At 39.8% G+C, this 17184-nt stretch overlaps 1 protein-coding gene across 3 annotated transcripts in view; it reads right to left on the bottom strand.

The window, feature by feature from the left end:
- PIEZO2 (piezo type mechanosensitive ion channel component 2) overlaps nt 1-17184 on the bottom strand; it is a 287559-nt gene that overhangs the window by 19776 nt on the left and 250599 nt on the right. For all 3 annotated transcript variants that reach the window (XM_059857974.1, XM_059857981.1, XM_059857989.1), the window contains 5 exons: nt 16776-16884; nt 15062-15130; nt 11805-11971; nt 9962-10137; nt 1002-1391 (listed from right to left, as the gene is read on the bottom strand). In XM_059857974.1, the coding sequence (XP_059713957.1) occupies nt 1002-1391; nt 9962-10137; nt 11805-11971; nt 15062-15130; nt 16776-16884 (911 nt within the window). The remainder of the gene's footprint in view (nt 1-1001; nt 1392-9961; nt 10138-11804; nt 11972-15061; nt 15131-16775; nt 16885-17184) is intronic.

The following is a 17184-nucleotide window of genomic DNA, read 5'->3' as shown; positions in this document are numbered from 1 at the left end:
GTAGAATCACATCCCATTTATCAGCACAGATAGGAATTTAGAGAAAAACCAGAGGTACATCACCAGACCTATGTTTTGAATTGTCCAGGGGCACAAGATTAGAACATAAAAAATACCCATGGGCATTAGATGTGTCCAATCTTCTATTTATGTGACTCAAAAAAATATAAATGGTAGCGACTTTTATATACATTCATAATTCTCTCTGCTTTTCATAAAGTTTCTTGGCCTAAGAAGGGATCTTACTGGAAAGCAAAAATTGCTACAGAAAACCAGAAGATGAGACACTGCATCTGACAAAGTCAGATCTATACACCTTCTCTCTCTGGGTGCAGGCAGGCTGAAAGGGAGTTCTGCGGTTTAAGATTTTGCCCCCGCTTTTGGGGAAGCCCTCTCCAACTAAGTCAGGCCAGAGAGCAGCTGAAGATGTGCAGTGGCTCCATCCCCACCTCAGTGCTGGCTGTGCCAGTTAGCACAGTGTCTAAGAGGCAAAGGGAACATCCTCTCCCTTATGAAAGCACCTAGCAAGATGGTGTCCCTCCATAACCCTCAGCTCCCACTGGCTTGAACAAAAACTGCCAAAGGCCAGAGTTTCCCTTTCAATAATCCAAAATAATTAAAGGAGAAACATTTTCCCAGATAGCCCTGGAGGAAACTCATTTGAAATCACAGCTGCCTGGAGAAGAGAAGCCCTCTCCATAAAGAATATTTAGAAAAGCCCTTGACCCCAAGACAAGTGCAGCACAGAAATTCAATGCTAATCAGAGTGATTAAATATGGCATCTAGGAAGAAAGCAGAGATTCCTTCCAAGATGAGTTTGAGTCACTTTAGAAATCTCTAATTAGAACAACTGCACAGGAAATGAGCTTCTTCCCTTAAACCAAACTTAGCACAAGATCTGCATCACAATTTGTAGGCTAGTTCTGAAACAAAACCCCAAAGTAATTAACAAAATTTTACACACTGTGATCAATAATTTTTCCTGGTTGAGGATTCTTACTTGTTCAGGAGCAGCTCACTAGCTGTCAGCTCGTGCGTCAGTGGGGGCAGAATCCTGTCGAGTTTGTCCGTCCGACTGTCATCCGGGCTCACCATCATGAGGCTCTTCCCAGCTGAGTCATCTGGGGAGCCAAAGGGAAGGTGCTCAAAGCTGACAGCTTTGCTATAGGAAGGTGGAGCTTCTGCATTGCTGTCCACTGTGGAGTACAACGGCACATCGGTATCAGGAGTATATGCAGCTCCTTCCGAATCCAGGCTATAATCTTCCACCTCCTCCTCCTCCAACCTTGATGCAGAATGAGCTCCTTCTTCCTCATGCTCCCCTTCTACCTCCTCAATGGTTTCTGTGGTCCCCTGACGGGAATAGAGCATGGTGACCTGTGTGGGTTCACTGTTGGAGATGGATGAAGAGAGTCAGCCAAGTTTTACAAGACTCATGATCAAGAAAAGTTTGTTAATGGTATCTTTATGCAGAGAGCTGAGCAACCTCATTGCATTCCCAGGCCCTCAAAGTTCGTATGATCTGGTAGAAAAGACATCATCCTGATCTCCTCTTACACAGTTGGAACATCTGGGTCCATCTGCTCCCTAAATGCCATCCCACTGAACTCACAGTGATTCACCCTCTTTTAGCACCAGTAAGGGGCAAATTAATATTATCCACAAGAGAAACTACTCTACCTTTCTGAAAGTAGTATGAACATTTCTAAAGAGAGTCAACACTTGCTATTACATCTATTTAAGACATGCTCCATGGTGAAGGATAGGCAGCCATGGGATTCCTTCTAAACACAGTGCTTTTAACAACCACTGCATGAGTGTTGTACACAACTGGGACATGAACTGAACACACACATGTCACCTCTGATTCAAATAAAAGAAGATGCAACTTGCTAGCATGAAGAAATACAAACCAAATTACAAAACTGTTCCAGTAACAGGGTATCTTGCTTACCTTTAGATTGCCCTATGTTCTTAAATACAGTCTTCACTTTTACTTTACCTGCCTGCTTTACTTCTGTATGTACCAATTTCTGGATTCAGCTCTCTGGTGGGCTCTGATCAGTTCTTGCTTGATTCACCTTCCTTACTCTTGGCTTGGCACAGACTCATAGAATGGTTTGGGTATGAAAGTACCTTAGAGATCATCTACTTCCAGCTCCCCTGTCATGAGCAGGGGATCCCACTAGATCAGGTCGCTCAGAACCCCATCCAACCTGAACTTGAACAGGGATGCAACATCCATAATTTCTCTGAGCAACCTGTTCTAGTGTCTCACCATCCTCTGAATAAATAACTTCTTCCTAATATCTAATCTAAACTTGCTCTCTTTTAATGTAAAGCCACTTCCCCATGCCCTAGCACTCCATATCCTGTAAAAAGTCCCTCTCCCACTCTCTTGTAGCCATCCTTTAAATATCAGAAGTTCACTCTGTGGTTTCCCTGGAACCTTTTCTTCTCCAGCACGAACAGCTCTCTCAGCCTGTCTCCATGGGAGGGGTGCTCCAGCCCTCTGATTACATTCGTGGCCCTCCATCTCAAGCATTTTTTTACCTCTCCCCTCTCCCTTCTCTCTCTTTTTTAGTCTCATTCCACTCCTTATCCACAGGTTAGACAACAGGCACCAATTCAGCATCTTTGTAAGCTGCATATTCCTGTATCTCAACAGAGACAAAACAAGATTTCACAGAGCTCCTATGAGATTAATGGGGCCATATTTTCACATAAACTATAATCTTTTAGAGAAAACTAGCATTAGCAAAGCCATCTGGCACTACCATCTTCTGCCAAAATTAAAAATTAAGTTTCCTTTTTTTTTTCTTTTACACTGCTTCCAAACTTATTGTGGCTAGGTCATGTTATTTATAGCAGAGTTTTAATTAGACCATGTAACACTTATGATGATGTGTGTTTGGATGATTCACAGTAGCACTCATACTGGGTAAAATGTACAAATTCAGAGAATGCCACAAGTTCAAAACTGATTGACTCAAAAAATTTGTCAAACACTTTCAAAACTGAAAAACAATGATGCAAAATTACAAAAAATTTCAGATTTATAATATTTATTAAATTATTGAAACACTGCTTCCTAATGTCATGTAAATCCTTGGGTTTTACCTGCTAAAAAGTGAAAGAACAGTTCTGAACAGTTCATTCTCTTGCACTGGATATTAATATTATTTGCTTTTTTGTCATAGCTATTTTTCCTTTCTTAATTCCAATGCCTTACTGTAAATCAATGGTAAAGTAATCACAACATATTTCAAAATCTTTCCTGTGTGGAGAAAAATGAAAAACTGGCACAATGGTGCCTTAGTTTCTAAAATTACACATCTCAGTCCATATTTAGGGTAACTGATTAGCTGAGAAACTTAACTTCCAGCTTCCAATTTAAGAACAAGCACTGACTCAGTAACTCTGAAAATAAAACACTTTTTTAGCTGAATAAATACAGACCTTAGCCTGTTTTTATACAGTCAGCGTAATGTTGTGGAACAATGTTAAAAAATACATTAACTGAGGATGAGAAAAACCCCAAAAACCAGAACAAGAAGTGAAACAGCAAACGAATCCTAGATTATGACCCTGACTTCAAATCTCAGACTGTGCCACAACACAGGAGGGAGTAAAGCTTCCTGTAACCATGCAAACCACTCTGCACACCACGTGTCTGCAAACACAGGCCCGTGTACACTGCAGTCAGAATAATGGTATGGGTAAAGGAGTGAACAAAGCATGCATGAGTTAAGCACCTTGACACTATACTGCCACTGTCAGCTGATGAGGAGGACATATCCATGCTCTGCATTTTACGAAGCCTAGGTCGAGCGCGCTCACTTGTTTTAGGAACAGAGTCTGGTCCATCTAAATCATCAAGGGTTGACTGCCTTGAGAACAGCATGGTTGCTTCAGTGTAGCAGCTACAGCAGCGCAAACAGTTACAGAGACAGTGTTAAATACAAACGGTGATATGGTACACATGGTTCAGTAAACAAATATGCTCGCCATGCAGCTAAACACTGACACAGAGAAAAAAGATTCAGAGAGAAGATAAGGATTTGTTTAGAGTCACTATGGAAACACATTTCTATGCACAGGTTAGTCATGGTCAATTTCATATAGGAGCTATAGAAGGCCATCTATTCACTATTCAAGCAGATATGGAACCAACATAGTGCTCTGCATACTTTCCAGGGGAACAGACTTACATATGTGAGCAGGTTTTATTTTGTTTGCTTACCCCAGAAATTTCCAGATTCCACAAGGATGTTTTGGGAAGGGACTTCCTCTGTACAAATTCTGTTTTATTACTGATATCCTGTGCTGAACCTTTTTACACAGGTACAAGCCAATTTCCTAAAAGAGCCCTTAAAACTGAGTAAGCTCATACTCCACAAATAGAAAAACAGTTGTCAGACATTGGCTAATCCTCTCTCCAAACCAAAGAGCCAAATCGGATATGTCACTTAGCCAGTAAATGCATGTCAAATATAACCTGCTCTGCATGGGATGGCTTTTATTTTGATATTTACTAGGAAGCCCTGGTGATTCTTTCCAGAAGATTTAATTTATTTCAATCACAGCTTAAAAGTATTTCAAAATTGGTAACATGCGCATCTTGAAATAAAGAACAGATATAATAAACCCTTATCTCCTTTCACTTATCAAATACAACAGGACACCAGAGACATACACAATACATTGAGCATTCATGTGTAACTGGAGAAAAGAAGAACTGGATGAGTTATGAGAAAGAAAGTATATAATTAAATACAAGCATTTAACAGAGCAACAGGAAAGAAGCAAATACATTAATGACATATGGTAGGTAAAAAGATTATTTCTCCTGTAAAAATCTTTGACAAACACAGATGTTGGTGAAAAGAGTTGAGTGATCTGATGTTTTACCACATGCAGTGACCTGCCTGAGTCTCTCAGATACAATGAAAGAAGAAAAGACCTCAAAATTAAGGATTTACACTCTACTTTTCTTCTTTTGACTCCATTTGTATTACACCTGAGCTGTGGCAGCAGGGGATTTGCTTCCTTGGCAAGCATGATGTTTGTCCAGGGGCACAGAGAATTGGGAAAGAGGTCAGAAAGGAGGGGCAATGGTGTTTTCCAGATTCCTTTAGTCTTGCAAGTTTGAAGTGAGGAAAAAAATCTGCTGGCATGAAGGTACAGTCTGCAACTAATGACTTTAGAAAAATGGGAAGGAAAAAGCAAAAATATGTGGAGAGAAGAAGCAGTTATTCTTAGGCCTACCCTCACTGATGATCTTTTTTGACAGAATGGCTTTTTTGACTGAGGCTAAAAGCATACCTTGGCCTGTGAACAGAAGAAAAGAATCACCAAGATACCAAAGGTATTGTGAAATATTTTCCTTAAGAACTGCCTCAATGGCAGGGGCACCTCTGTCCCGCCAGTTCACTTGGCCCAAACCCCTTCCAAGGGGTTTGCCACTTCATTATTTCTGCGTGCACAAAGGCACACAAGGCCCTCCAGACAAAACCTGGAGGGATGTCTGCATGGGGTATGGTTTATGACAGGGGGCCAGGGGGTCTGCCCTGGAGGTGTGATTCAGCACCTTAGGAGTTCAGCTGAAGCCTGGTGTTACTAACCTGGAGGGCTCTTGAGGGAGGAGGTTTCCCTCCGCACCTACAAACATGGGATACAGTCAGGCTGTTCTATCAGTGAGGCTTTGGGAAATATGGGAAGATGGCAGCAAGCAGACAGTACAGTTTTGCAGGTGACCTTTCTGTCTATGTGCCACAATGTTTTATGCATGTGTCATTTTAGATCTCAAGGGCTGAGTTTATTCTTTTGAAGGGCAGCACCTAATAATGAGGTGTTGAAGGATTTTAAATGCAGACATAGTTCAAGGGGAACTGTCCAAGGGACTTAAGGAGAGCAGCTATTTATGTTCACATGCCCACTCATATATTTTCAATGGAAGAAACATATGCCAGCTGCCCTCCCAAGCATGCCAGCTCTGACCTCGCTCCCAGAAAAATCAAAGGAAAAGCATCTATTAATCCCAACAGATAAAAAACATTTGTCCAGACAAGGACCTGCAACATTTGGTTTAAAGCTGTTCTAAAAGAAGAATGAATCATCAGAGTAATTACTGACTGAGAAGCTGCACTCTCTCCTCAAATATCAGGAGATGTGTGTGAGTCGTCACCTACAGCGTGTATTCTTTATGTGCTTTAGGAGCATGCTTCCAAATGTGGAGGAAATGAGAACACCAACGAAGTGAAGAGATTCACACTGAGCAAAGGTGATGTTGACACAAGTCATTGCCTGTGACATAAATTTGATCCAAGCATATCTTCCTAAGTGATTTTTCAAATTTGTGTTGGAGACCTTGAAAGCATTAGCTTCTTAAAATCATTCAATGATTACATGTTTTAAATGGAATGCTCATTAAAAGTCCCAAGTTCAAACATTTTATATGAAGTTGATCGGGTACCCCTTTTAGATAGAGATACATATATAGCAGAGATGTTTTTATCCTCAGTGAGTAGGAAATTTTTAAGCTTATGACTTCCTTTTTGCTAAACAAATTTGCCCTTCACAAAGAGTTTTGCAGCTTAGTGAGTGGGTGAATTACATTTTTTTCTGTTTTTATGTTTTTTTCTCTGTTCATGGGCTAATTACTGACTGGCCATTATCTGTTTGTCATCTGTACTACTACATTCTCCACATCTCCAAGAAAAAAATCCCAATCAATCCCTACCAATCACAGGCCTAAATTGGACTTTGATCCAGCCCAAACAGGAGCTCTCCTTTCATCCTTCCTTCTGCCTCCCTAGGCAAAATTACTTCTCCAGTACTCCCTGCCTCAAGCCCTATTCTCCCCTCTAGTGAGGGAAGCACAGATAAAAGGTGGTGCTCTTAAACACCGTGACAGGGATTGCCTCCTTCAGCTCCTATAAAAGTCTACACAAAGGTGGAGTGAGGAACAGAAATTGTTTTTGTCATTGGCAAAAATGAACACAAACTGAACTGGATACGAAACCTCAGATAACCTGAAATCTGACTTAGGACCTGTGTGTAGCTGCTATTACATAATTGTAGGCAAAGCCCCAGAAAGGCAGCCAACTAGCTTTAGTAAGTTCCCTATCATCTTACTGAAATTCACATTTTTTTTAACTAATAAACAGGTCATCAGCCAAGTGGAAACTGCAGTGAATGCTCTGCCATTCTAGATCCCAGTCCCTTCTGGTGGTGCTCCTCAAAGAGCTTGGTAAAGGAAAAGAGTCAGTCCCTTCTCCTGGCCCATAGGAACTTTGTGCCTTGCCTGTAGGATACATGAGAGTACTTATACATAAAGAGAAATCAAACACCCTATGAATACCTCATGGTTTCTACTGTGTAGAGAAATGACTGAGAATAAATGACAGCCCTACTAAAAGGAAAAAAAAAACCACAAAGGACACTCTACATAAGTCCTTTCAGAGCTTTAACCAGGCTAAGAACAGCATCCCTCAATTAGACTTATGAGGGTCAGCCCCTCATAAAGAAATTTATTCACTTTACAAAAATTTACAGTTCCTGCAGCTGATCAGGAGGGGTTTTCTCTCTAAATATCCAGGGTTTACCTGCAGTAATTCCTATCCTGAGCACTGAGGATTATGTCTTATTATAATAGAATACCTTCTGTGCTTCAGCATTCCTGTGTGCTTCAGCATTCCTGTGTGCTTGAGCATTCCTGTGTGCTTACAGACTCACCTTGCTCAGGGACCTAACGTCCACTACAGAATTTTGTCACTACAGAATTTTAGTAGTGCAACCAAAGGATAACCAGAACAGAAACCCTCTGCTCCTTCCCAGAAGTTTTCCAATGCAGCATGAGATCCACAATCACAGGGATGCTTTAGATTTAATTAGTCACTTCTACATTTACTGTAAATCATTACTTTAATATACAAACTGCCACATGCTCTTGTTTGGGCAATTAAAAAAAAAATCAATCAATAAACTCATAAGAAGTTTAAAACATTTCACCTTTCTGAAAAGCAACATAGGCACTTCTGTAATTGTTTGAAGAGATATGCAGGAGTGCCCCAACAGACAGATGGCATTATCATTCAATCAACAGACTCATTATTACTTCCTTTATTATTATAGCAGATGTCCACAATTTGTAATACTCAGGGCAAGAATATTTGATTGTTCATTACCAGAAAGAGAATTTGAGATTAGAGAAATCAGTCATAACTCTGCCTTTGCTATTCCTTTGTTTATAAACCCTGTGACACCTTCCAAGGAAATGGAGATGACAGAAACCCATGTGAAAGATTTAACTTCTTATGTTGCAAAGCATCACCACAGAATCACTGAATTCTTTGAGTTTGAAAAGAGATTTTAAATGTGCAATTATGCTTAAAGCAGGGTGAATAATGGATGCTTATTCTAAAAAAACCCAAAGAAACAACAAAACACAAGTTGAGCTCAGCATTGGATATCATCTAATTGAAGAGGCAGAATCTACACATTAAAATTACAAGATCTTTTTTTCTTTTTTATAAATAATTTTGCAATTGGCTTCCTTTTGTTTATGGTTAATGTTCCTGCTAATGATTGCATAGTAATAATAACTTCTATCTGTAGTAAACAAGGTGACCAAAAACTATTTAATGAAAGCAGGATTGATGTTACTATTCATTCTTTAGGTGAGACTGAAGAAGAGTTTGTGGAGTTAAAATCTGCACTGCAGAAATAAAAGTGGGTCCAAGTGAGCTGGCAACAGAATTTGGCTTTACATTTTTCTCACATCATCTGACTCCTGTAAAACTTTGAGACAAAACACAAAGGTGTTGCTCAGTTGGGCAACAAGCCACTGAGAAAGATTTGCTCTGATCTGGTGTTTTTACTGGAATGAACCTCCCAAAGGCCAGTGCTCACTGAAGAGCAATTTGTGGATATTTTGTTGAACCATAATACTCACAGGCACTCTCTTACCTTTGCTTTTCAATACTATCAGAAAGGAAGACAACCCCTCATTATTTTCAGTCTGCTGACATCTACCCATATGTCATTAGTAAAAGCTATGCATAATTTACTGTACACAGAAGTTTCTGAGTTTGCTGGGAGTATCAAACACAATATGATATTGCCACAGCTCACAGAAGAGCAGAACACAGAAGGCCAGGGATTATGAAACAGCTGGATTTTCAAAGCCCTCCCTTCTCCCCCTCATGCTATACAAATTCTGCAGTATGGTAGAAGTGAAGAACTCCAGGGACATGGTGGGAACAGACTGCCTCTGTAAGAGAGGGAAGTGAATGTGTGTGCCTCTGTGTGCATGGAACAGCAGGAGCAGGCAGTAATTTTGGCAAAGGACTTGACAGCATCCGTTTTCAGAAAAGAATGAGGAAGGTGGTTTTCCTGAACTAGTTTGGGTATTTGATTAACAAACATGTAGCTCTGCTGGACTGTAATCATGGCAGCTGGGAAACCAGGCTCATGAGATACTTTCTGCCCTGTGGGTACAAGAGGGGATTTTGCAGAATCTCTTTCAATGCAAAGCCTTTTCCAATTTGTGGACAACAGACAACAATTTATTCTACAAAGACAAAATATTCACCATGAATGATCCCTTCCCAAATTATATGCCTGAAATCCTAAACCATTATCACAGAAGCATCCTCAGCACCTCTTAAGTTCCATTTCTTTTCACAACGAACAGAATGTCAATGCCATTAACTCCTAACTCTAGGGGAAGCTAAAAGCAGTGGGGCAGTCATGCAGAGGAAAAGAAGTTAAGCCAACAAGTGAGTCCATCACTATAAAGGAAAAGTAACATATAGCAATTTTCACTATTAAGATGGCATGAATAAATCAAAAAGAATTCAACATTGATTAGAAAGTTCATCAGTACTTAGACAATATCTAATATTACACCTACTGCATGATCCCTCTATCTTTCACAGAATAAAATTAAATCAATACCTGGAGATGCTGTCATGAGATGCTGCTGAATCTAAACTATCCATTCTTTCAGATGCTTGCAAACCAGAAGCTTGACTGGGATTTTTATCAATTTCATCTAGTCCTGACTCCTCAGAAAGTTTCATCATATGGTTCTGGTAATACAAATGGATGCTCTCCCGTGTTGGAACATTTCCCTGTGGAAGAGAGCAGAGGTAGACTCACATGGCCAGGGGGAGGTGCATTCTTTGAGGAAGCAGTTTCTTCTGTCATTTGGCAAGTAACAGATTAAGGACTGTGCAAACACTTTCCTAGTAAACAGCAAACTACAACCTTTTCCTAGAGCAAGTCAGATTTTGACTTAACCTACCATGGCCCGAAGTGTTTGGTTTTCAAGCAAAACTGGAACAACCCATGTGGTTTCAGGCTATATTTAGCCACCACAACTCTGCTGGATGGCAGATCCTTCAGCATGGGAATGAGGAGTGGACTGCACCCATGACTCAATCTGCACTCCAGCAACTTTTGATGGATCTCTTTTAGATTGCTTTTCTGACTCTAGGAACAATTATTAGTGGCCAGTAGCAGAATTTTTAAACAGAAAAAAAAAGCCCAAGGAACAGCTCATGTGCAAACTGATCTAGATTTTACTTAGTATCCAAAAGTCAAAATTTATTAATGAATTATGGACACAGATGGAAATCCATGGAAAAAAACACTGAAGACCTTTACTCTTTCTCTGAAGCAAATTCATGAAAGGATAATTTTATTAACTGTCAGGCTGGATCTGGGCACACAATCAAGTCTTTCTGGCTGTGATGTTGTAATCAGAATTCTAAAGGTGTATCATAAGAATAAGAATAAAACTGAGAATTTTCTGTTACTAGGCAGAAACATATCCAACTCATTCCACCAGTGATTCCACAGTAGTTTTTCTAACTTATAATGAAGCCTTATGCAAGGACCTTTTCCACCTATCATAATAAAAGTAGTCTAAAATATTGCCTGCATTTCCTTTACTAATTTTAATAGTTTCTTGTACTTCAACTTAGATCCTTACAGTGTCCAAAACTACAAGACTCAAAATACTCAAAATCTGATGTTTTGTGTAAAAAAAAATAAAAAATCTTAAGAATAAAATTTGACTCTCAGGTTTTTAATTAGGTATGTTTGTGTACAAGCTGTGTTGCTTCTTCAGTGGTAAATGTTGGTGCCATTATGACCTCCTGAGTCTGAAATGATGGCACAAGTCACATTCTAGTTCCACTGCAGGCCTGGTGTAATGGAGAAGAGTTGTATCATCTACTTGCATAGGGAGATCTAAATAAATGTCTAGTTACACTAACAACAATAATCTCTGCTAATAGGTTTTGCTAATATACAGCTAGCTTGGGGAGGATCACATAGCTCCATTCTCACTGAAGAAATGTATGCCTTGTCAGTCATTTCCAGTGCAAGCTGATCTACAAGAAGAGTGAAATATGTAGACTGAGATGGTTTTTGAGCTGTTAAAAATGCCAGCCTTTTCCTACCTTCTTGAATCTATTCTTCAAATAGATTCTTCTTCTCCCTTCAGAACCACACGATACTACAGAAGTGTTTCAGCCAAAACCTTACATCAACCTCTCAAAGAATTATTTTTCCCTTAATTTGTTATGTGTCCAGGTAATAAATCAAATCATTTCTTCTTTAAGGATTTATAAACCACCAAGCAGTAAAAAAAGTCCAGACTTATTTTTAAAATGCACATGTATGTGAGATTTTCATAATTTTCCTCCTCACTGCTGTGATCTGAAGAGACAGCCTTTCATTTTTCACTGAGCTGGAAATGGCATTAGCAGCCCAAAAAGGCTGAAGGCATTACCTTCTTAATCTCCCTGGTGAGCATGCAGCGCTCGATCCTGAGCACGGTGGAGATATCGATGTGTTCTCTGGAGATGGAGTTAAGCCAAGCTGTGAAACTGTCCAGCGTTGCCAGGAAAAGGACCCAAGTAAACTTCAAGATATTAAATATCCTCTTGATGATGTTATCTAAGGGAGAGCAAAAGCAACTGGGAATTAATGAACACAAGTATCTTTTATTTTACTTTTGCCTGGAATTAGATTAATTTTTCTTTTACTGTCTAATAATGGTAATCCAGGCTGTGAAACCCTGTCATACTAAGGAATCCTTGAATATGGCTGGAGGCCTTTTGGCTGTCTGGACCATTTTCCTGGCTTATCATCTGGAATCCCTATTCCACCCTCTAAGTCCTTGGTCCTGCAACTGTTAGTCAAATATACAGTTCGTGATTTTAGAGGGACACTGTATGCACAGGTCTGTGAAATGAAACCCGAGGATTTGGGCATCTTCTGAGAATATTAAATGTCCCCAGGTCCTGTAATCTGAACAAGTGCTCAATCAGTGTGTTGAGCTGAACCTCTTCAGTGTCTAATTTCTTGTGAGTGTTTCTCTCTGCACAAACTTTGCCTTTTGTGCTTGAACCTTGCTAAGCTGAATTTTAAAGTCTAAACTGCCTAAACAGTCTTTGAAACTTTATTCTTGCACCATTTTGGCAAAACAGTACACTTTACCATGAAAAAGGCTTATGGTGTATACCAACAACAGTAGCTTTATTTTGCTCAGCACGTGTCTCAAGTTAATTTCTCATTTCAGTAGTTCATTTGGCATTAATAATGGTATTTGTCAACCAAAAAGCAGCACTTTCGCCTTTTTTTTTATCCACTTACAAACATAAACACCGCAGTAGAGTTCTCATACAGTATTGCAAGTGTTCAAGGCCAGGCTGAATGGGGCTCTGAACAATCTGGTCTAGCAGAAGGTGCCCCTGCCCATGGCAGGTGGGTTGGAAGAAGATGATCTTTAGGATCCTTTCCAACACAAGCCATTCTATGATTCCATGAATCTATGAAATACCGAAAAAATTCTTTTCAATAGCCAGTTCCAGAGCTAGCTGTCCCTGCTAGGTTCCAAAGGCCAGAGCACTGTGTGTAAAGACAAAATTTTGATTAAGCAGCCTAAGAAATCGTAGAAAACTGTCAATAATCTGCCATGCATGATGTTCTCAACAACATCACTTCTTAGCTGTACCACAAGATGGCATGCAAAACTCTGCAGAATGAGTGCACAGCTCCTTACAAAGACTGCAAAAGGAAAGCTATAATAGAGTAAAAGATTTCCCTGGACAGGCAGAGTTGTTGCATGCACATTTATGTGGAGACAAACTATGGGAAAAATTCATTAGAGGTACTTCCCTGCAAAGTGGGTGCTGAAGTAGTGCTTCCATTAACCTGAGCACTGCCATGGAGCTGGTCTGCTAGCACTGAGCAAAAGAGCATTTAGCACCCTTCACTTGGTCATATCATTATTTCAATAATATTATGCATTTTTTTTCAGGCCTTTTCCATGTCATTTAGAATTGGAGATATTTTTTATCACCTATCCACTTAAATTTTATTCATTCAATGTGCAGGTCTTGAAGTTGAGGAAATCCTGCCATTAAAAACTAAATGTTTCTAAAGCTGTTTCTACTTCAAGGACCATCCATAACCTTTGAATTCCAGATAATATTATGAGTAGGTGAAAAGAGAACAGCACACATACACAAAAATATATAGCATATGATCTTTTCTAACCCACACTCTTCCTCTCCAATATGGAACTTCTGCTATTGACTTAAGGAGAAGTCATTGCTCTCAGGGTAAATTTTTTTTTTTTTATTGACCCCCTCTGGCCTGGCATAGTCTCACCATGGTGCCAAGTACTTCCAGTCTGACCTGAAAGGTCATTTTTCTTCCTGGGAGGGAGGTGTCTTAGCATACATTTTTAATGACACTGTAGCTGTTCTGGCACCTTTGCTGTTCTTCAAAGTTTTTAAAAAAATAATATTTTGGGGATCAATTGCATCTAAACACCTTCAAAAAGGGAAAAAAATACTTTGTGCAGAGAAAGCTTCTCTCTGCCTGAGAGTGTCAGACAGGATTTAATCTAAGGTTACTAATGATATTAATGATTAAATAATGATTTATTACCAATTACTGGCTAATTTTTCTGGTCATTTTCTTTAACAAATTTTACCTAGGAACAGCCAAAGTATTTCAACAAAAATATAAAGCACTTTATTATTTCCAATATAAATTAATTAATAATAAACCTCTGTCTTTTTCCCCTAACTCTTGTGTAGCACCAAAACTACATCCCTAGAGATGCATTTGTGTGATTTACTTCGGTGTTTTTAGACAGACAGCTGCATTGCCAGTAAGTAACCAATAAAAAACCCACCAATCTCCTTCTTCCCCCCAGTTCTCATAGCAATGCAGCCCATTTATTTGAGACCACTGCCCTTGTGAGATAGAAATTATACCTCCCACATCCTTTTAGCCTCTTCCCCCTGTAAGTCACTCAGGGACACAATTTGAACTGGAACTGTGGGAAACAATTTTATATAAAGAAGAAAAGTAGATTTTGATGATAAAGTCTCACTGAAGGTAAGCCATGATGAAGATTTACTTAACAGGAGAGTCTGTTTTCTTCTTTTACTCCAGTTAGAAACAAGGAGCCAAGCTTGGATTTATTATCTATTAAATTTCTTTGTAAGAAAAATCTGAATGTGGGCAAGATCCTGAAAACTGCTGGCATTTCTTCTGTTGTACAGAACTGCCCTAAGTCTGATTTTGAATGAGAAGGTGTAAGATCAGGAACATGAAATGTTTTTAGAGGTGATTACTGTGCCTGGCTGAATGGATAAGTACCAAGAAAAGCATTATACTAACCATGCTAAAACACCCTCAAAATCAAAGGAGATTTTAAGACAGGGCTGTGTGCAGTCAGGTCTAGAATCTTAGATTATGTTGTTCTGTAAGCAAAATACACAGCAGTGATCAAATCTGAGCCTGCAAGTGTATTTGCTAAAGTATTTAGAGAGTGAGTGCAGTAGCTAATTATCCAGAACTAGAAGCTCCTATGCTCAAGGCTTGTAAATCTTGAATAGAAAATGTGATAGTAGTTAGGAAGCTCTTCCTGCATCAGTCAGAGTGGATCACTGCAATGCTGTCTCTGTGACAGGCCACTGGTCACAACTGCACTGTAACAGCACAGAAACCCTTGTTTTGCCTTTATACCTGGTCCATCTGATTTCTTCTTGACAGGTTCCTCCTCGCTGTCCTCACAGTCTGCATCGTTGCCACCTCCTGCAAGCAAGGAGCAAACCAGTGAGTGTCACACCTACAGAAGTGCTGGTGTAAATGCCATTCAAACTAGAGAATGCCACAGTTACTAAGCAGTAGGGACTGGTTCCTCACCTACCACCATAACAGAAAGCACATTCCCATTTCCAAAGCACTCAAGGGAAGGGACAACCCTGTCAGTGAAGGTGTTCATGGATGACCATCCCTCTCTTGAGATTTTCAGTGGTGTTTTCTTACTAGATAGGCTGCTGAGTGAGATCATCTGGTGGTGGAAACCCAAATACTTTCTCAATCACTCCTCAGCCACACTCAGTAGCCTCACCTTCTGCTGACTCACACTTGAGCTCATTTCTTCATCTCCTGAAAAGGGCAACCTGAGCAGTGCTCTGATCTTTTCCTGCCTCTGGCCCACCAAACCCGAGGGAATTGAGTGGGACCTTCAGGCTGACCCAAAGCTGCAGAGTTGTTTTGACAACACCACATGCATTTATTGAGGCCTGTAGCCAAAGAGTATTGCAGAATCACAGGCAGAAATGAAGGACAAACAAGTGATCCTCCTTCTATCTAATGCCCAATAATTGCAGCTACAGTTTCAGTGGCAGAAGCCCAATTAAAAACTTCCTCTTTTTGACAGGTAAAGATGCTGAACAGATCCAGCTGATTCAGCCTGTATGGGTCCTTCTTTTGCCCACCCATACTGACCAGGAAAGCTCTTGAATTTCTATTTTCTAGCTTAAAAATTGAGAAAAAGATATATAAACCATTTATAAACTGGTGTTTTCTTCAGAGGCATGAATTATTTTACACTGCCACTAAAACCAGATCAACATTTGTATGTTTTCCTTTTGCTATCTACTGAATTTACGGGTTTGTGGAAATGTGGGTTCCTCAGTGACTGCAACATGGAAAGTGGAAAACATTTCTGTATATTCTTCTTCATGTATCAACTCAAGCTTCTTTAGGGAACAATATAGGAAATGTGGCCAAAATAAATAATATGTGGCTATTTAATGAATTTTTTTTTTTACAGCTTCACCTGAACTACAGGTGTTTGGGAACTCCCTCATGAAATAGTTCTTCAGCACCTTTCCCTGGGAATGCGCATGACTTGACCATTGAAAAGAGTGACTTTGGTGAACTCTAGCCTAAACAGAAAGGCAAACTTTTTTATGATATGAGGAAGTGAAAGGGTAATGTCCTTGCTCTGCCAAACACTTTGTTTGCACTCCTATAATTTGGTGATATGCTATGAAGTTCCAGGTTATGTGCTTTATAAAGTTATGTCTTTACAAATGACTATTGCAAGTACTCCCACAAGTGCTTTCACATAGCTGATGTTTTCTGCAATGTGTTGAATCTTCCTAGTCAACAAAAGCTCTGGGCATTTCTTGCAACTCCACTGAAATTACATATATCCCACCTTCCCCTGTACTTCCCTCAAAGTGGGCCATGCAGAACTAAAGAACGTGGCTATGGCTGACCTTGCCATGGGTGGGTGCAGGAAAATAACACCAGCCAAAATTAACTCATTTTTCTCTTCCTAGCCAGCACTGAGAGCACTTCTCCTCTAAACCTCATCTGCCTTTCACTACCAGGAGCAACATTCAGCAGTTAATATTCTATTTTTTAAATGGAAAAGGCTGCCTACCATCTCCAGATCCTTTTCGCCTTCTCTTCTCTTTCCCAAAACTTTTCTTCTCTTTGCGCCTCTGTCGTAGAGCTGTTTTTGGGTCAGTTATCCAGGCTTGATAAACAAACTGGAAGGAAAAAACTCATTTATATCAAGGTTCCTCATGTTCTGAGAGTAAGCCAAAGAATAAGCCACAAGCAGGACTATATAGTTTGAGTAAATGCATTCAGACCTGTGGGGACAAGGAAATATTTTTAATCCCAAATCAAACACCTTCCCCGCAGATCTGCTGAGTTTTCATATGCTATTTTGGTAAGTGTAAAGCCAAATGTGAAAATACTTGTGGGTGACCCGAGTTGCATTAGAACCCACAAAAATTTATGTTCTGAACTTTGGGAATTAATACCTTTTTGTGCATATGGGCTAC

Source organism: Haemorhous mexicanus, chromosome 1 (genome assembly GCF_027477595.1).
Source record: "Haemorhous mexicanus isolate bHaeMex1 chromosome 1, bHaeMex1.pri, whole genome shotgun sequence".
Lineage (NCBI taxonomy): Eukaryota > Metazoa > Chordata > Aves > Passeriformes > Fringillidae > Haemorhous > Haemorhous mexicanus.
Note: the sequence above shows the minus strand (reverse complement) of the source record. Positions and strands in the feature narration are given on the sequence as shown.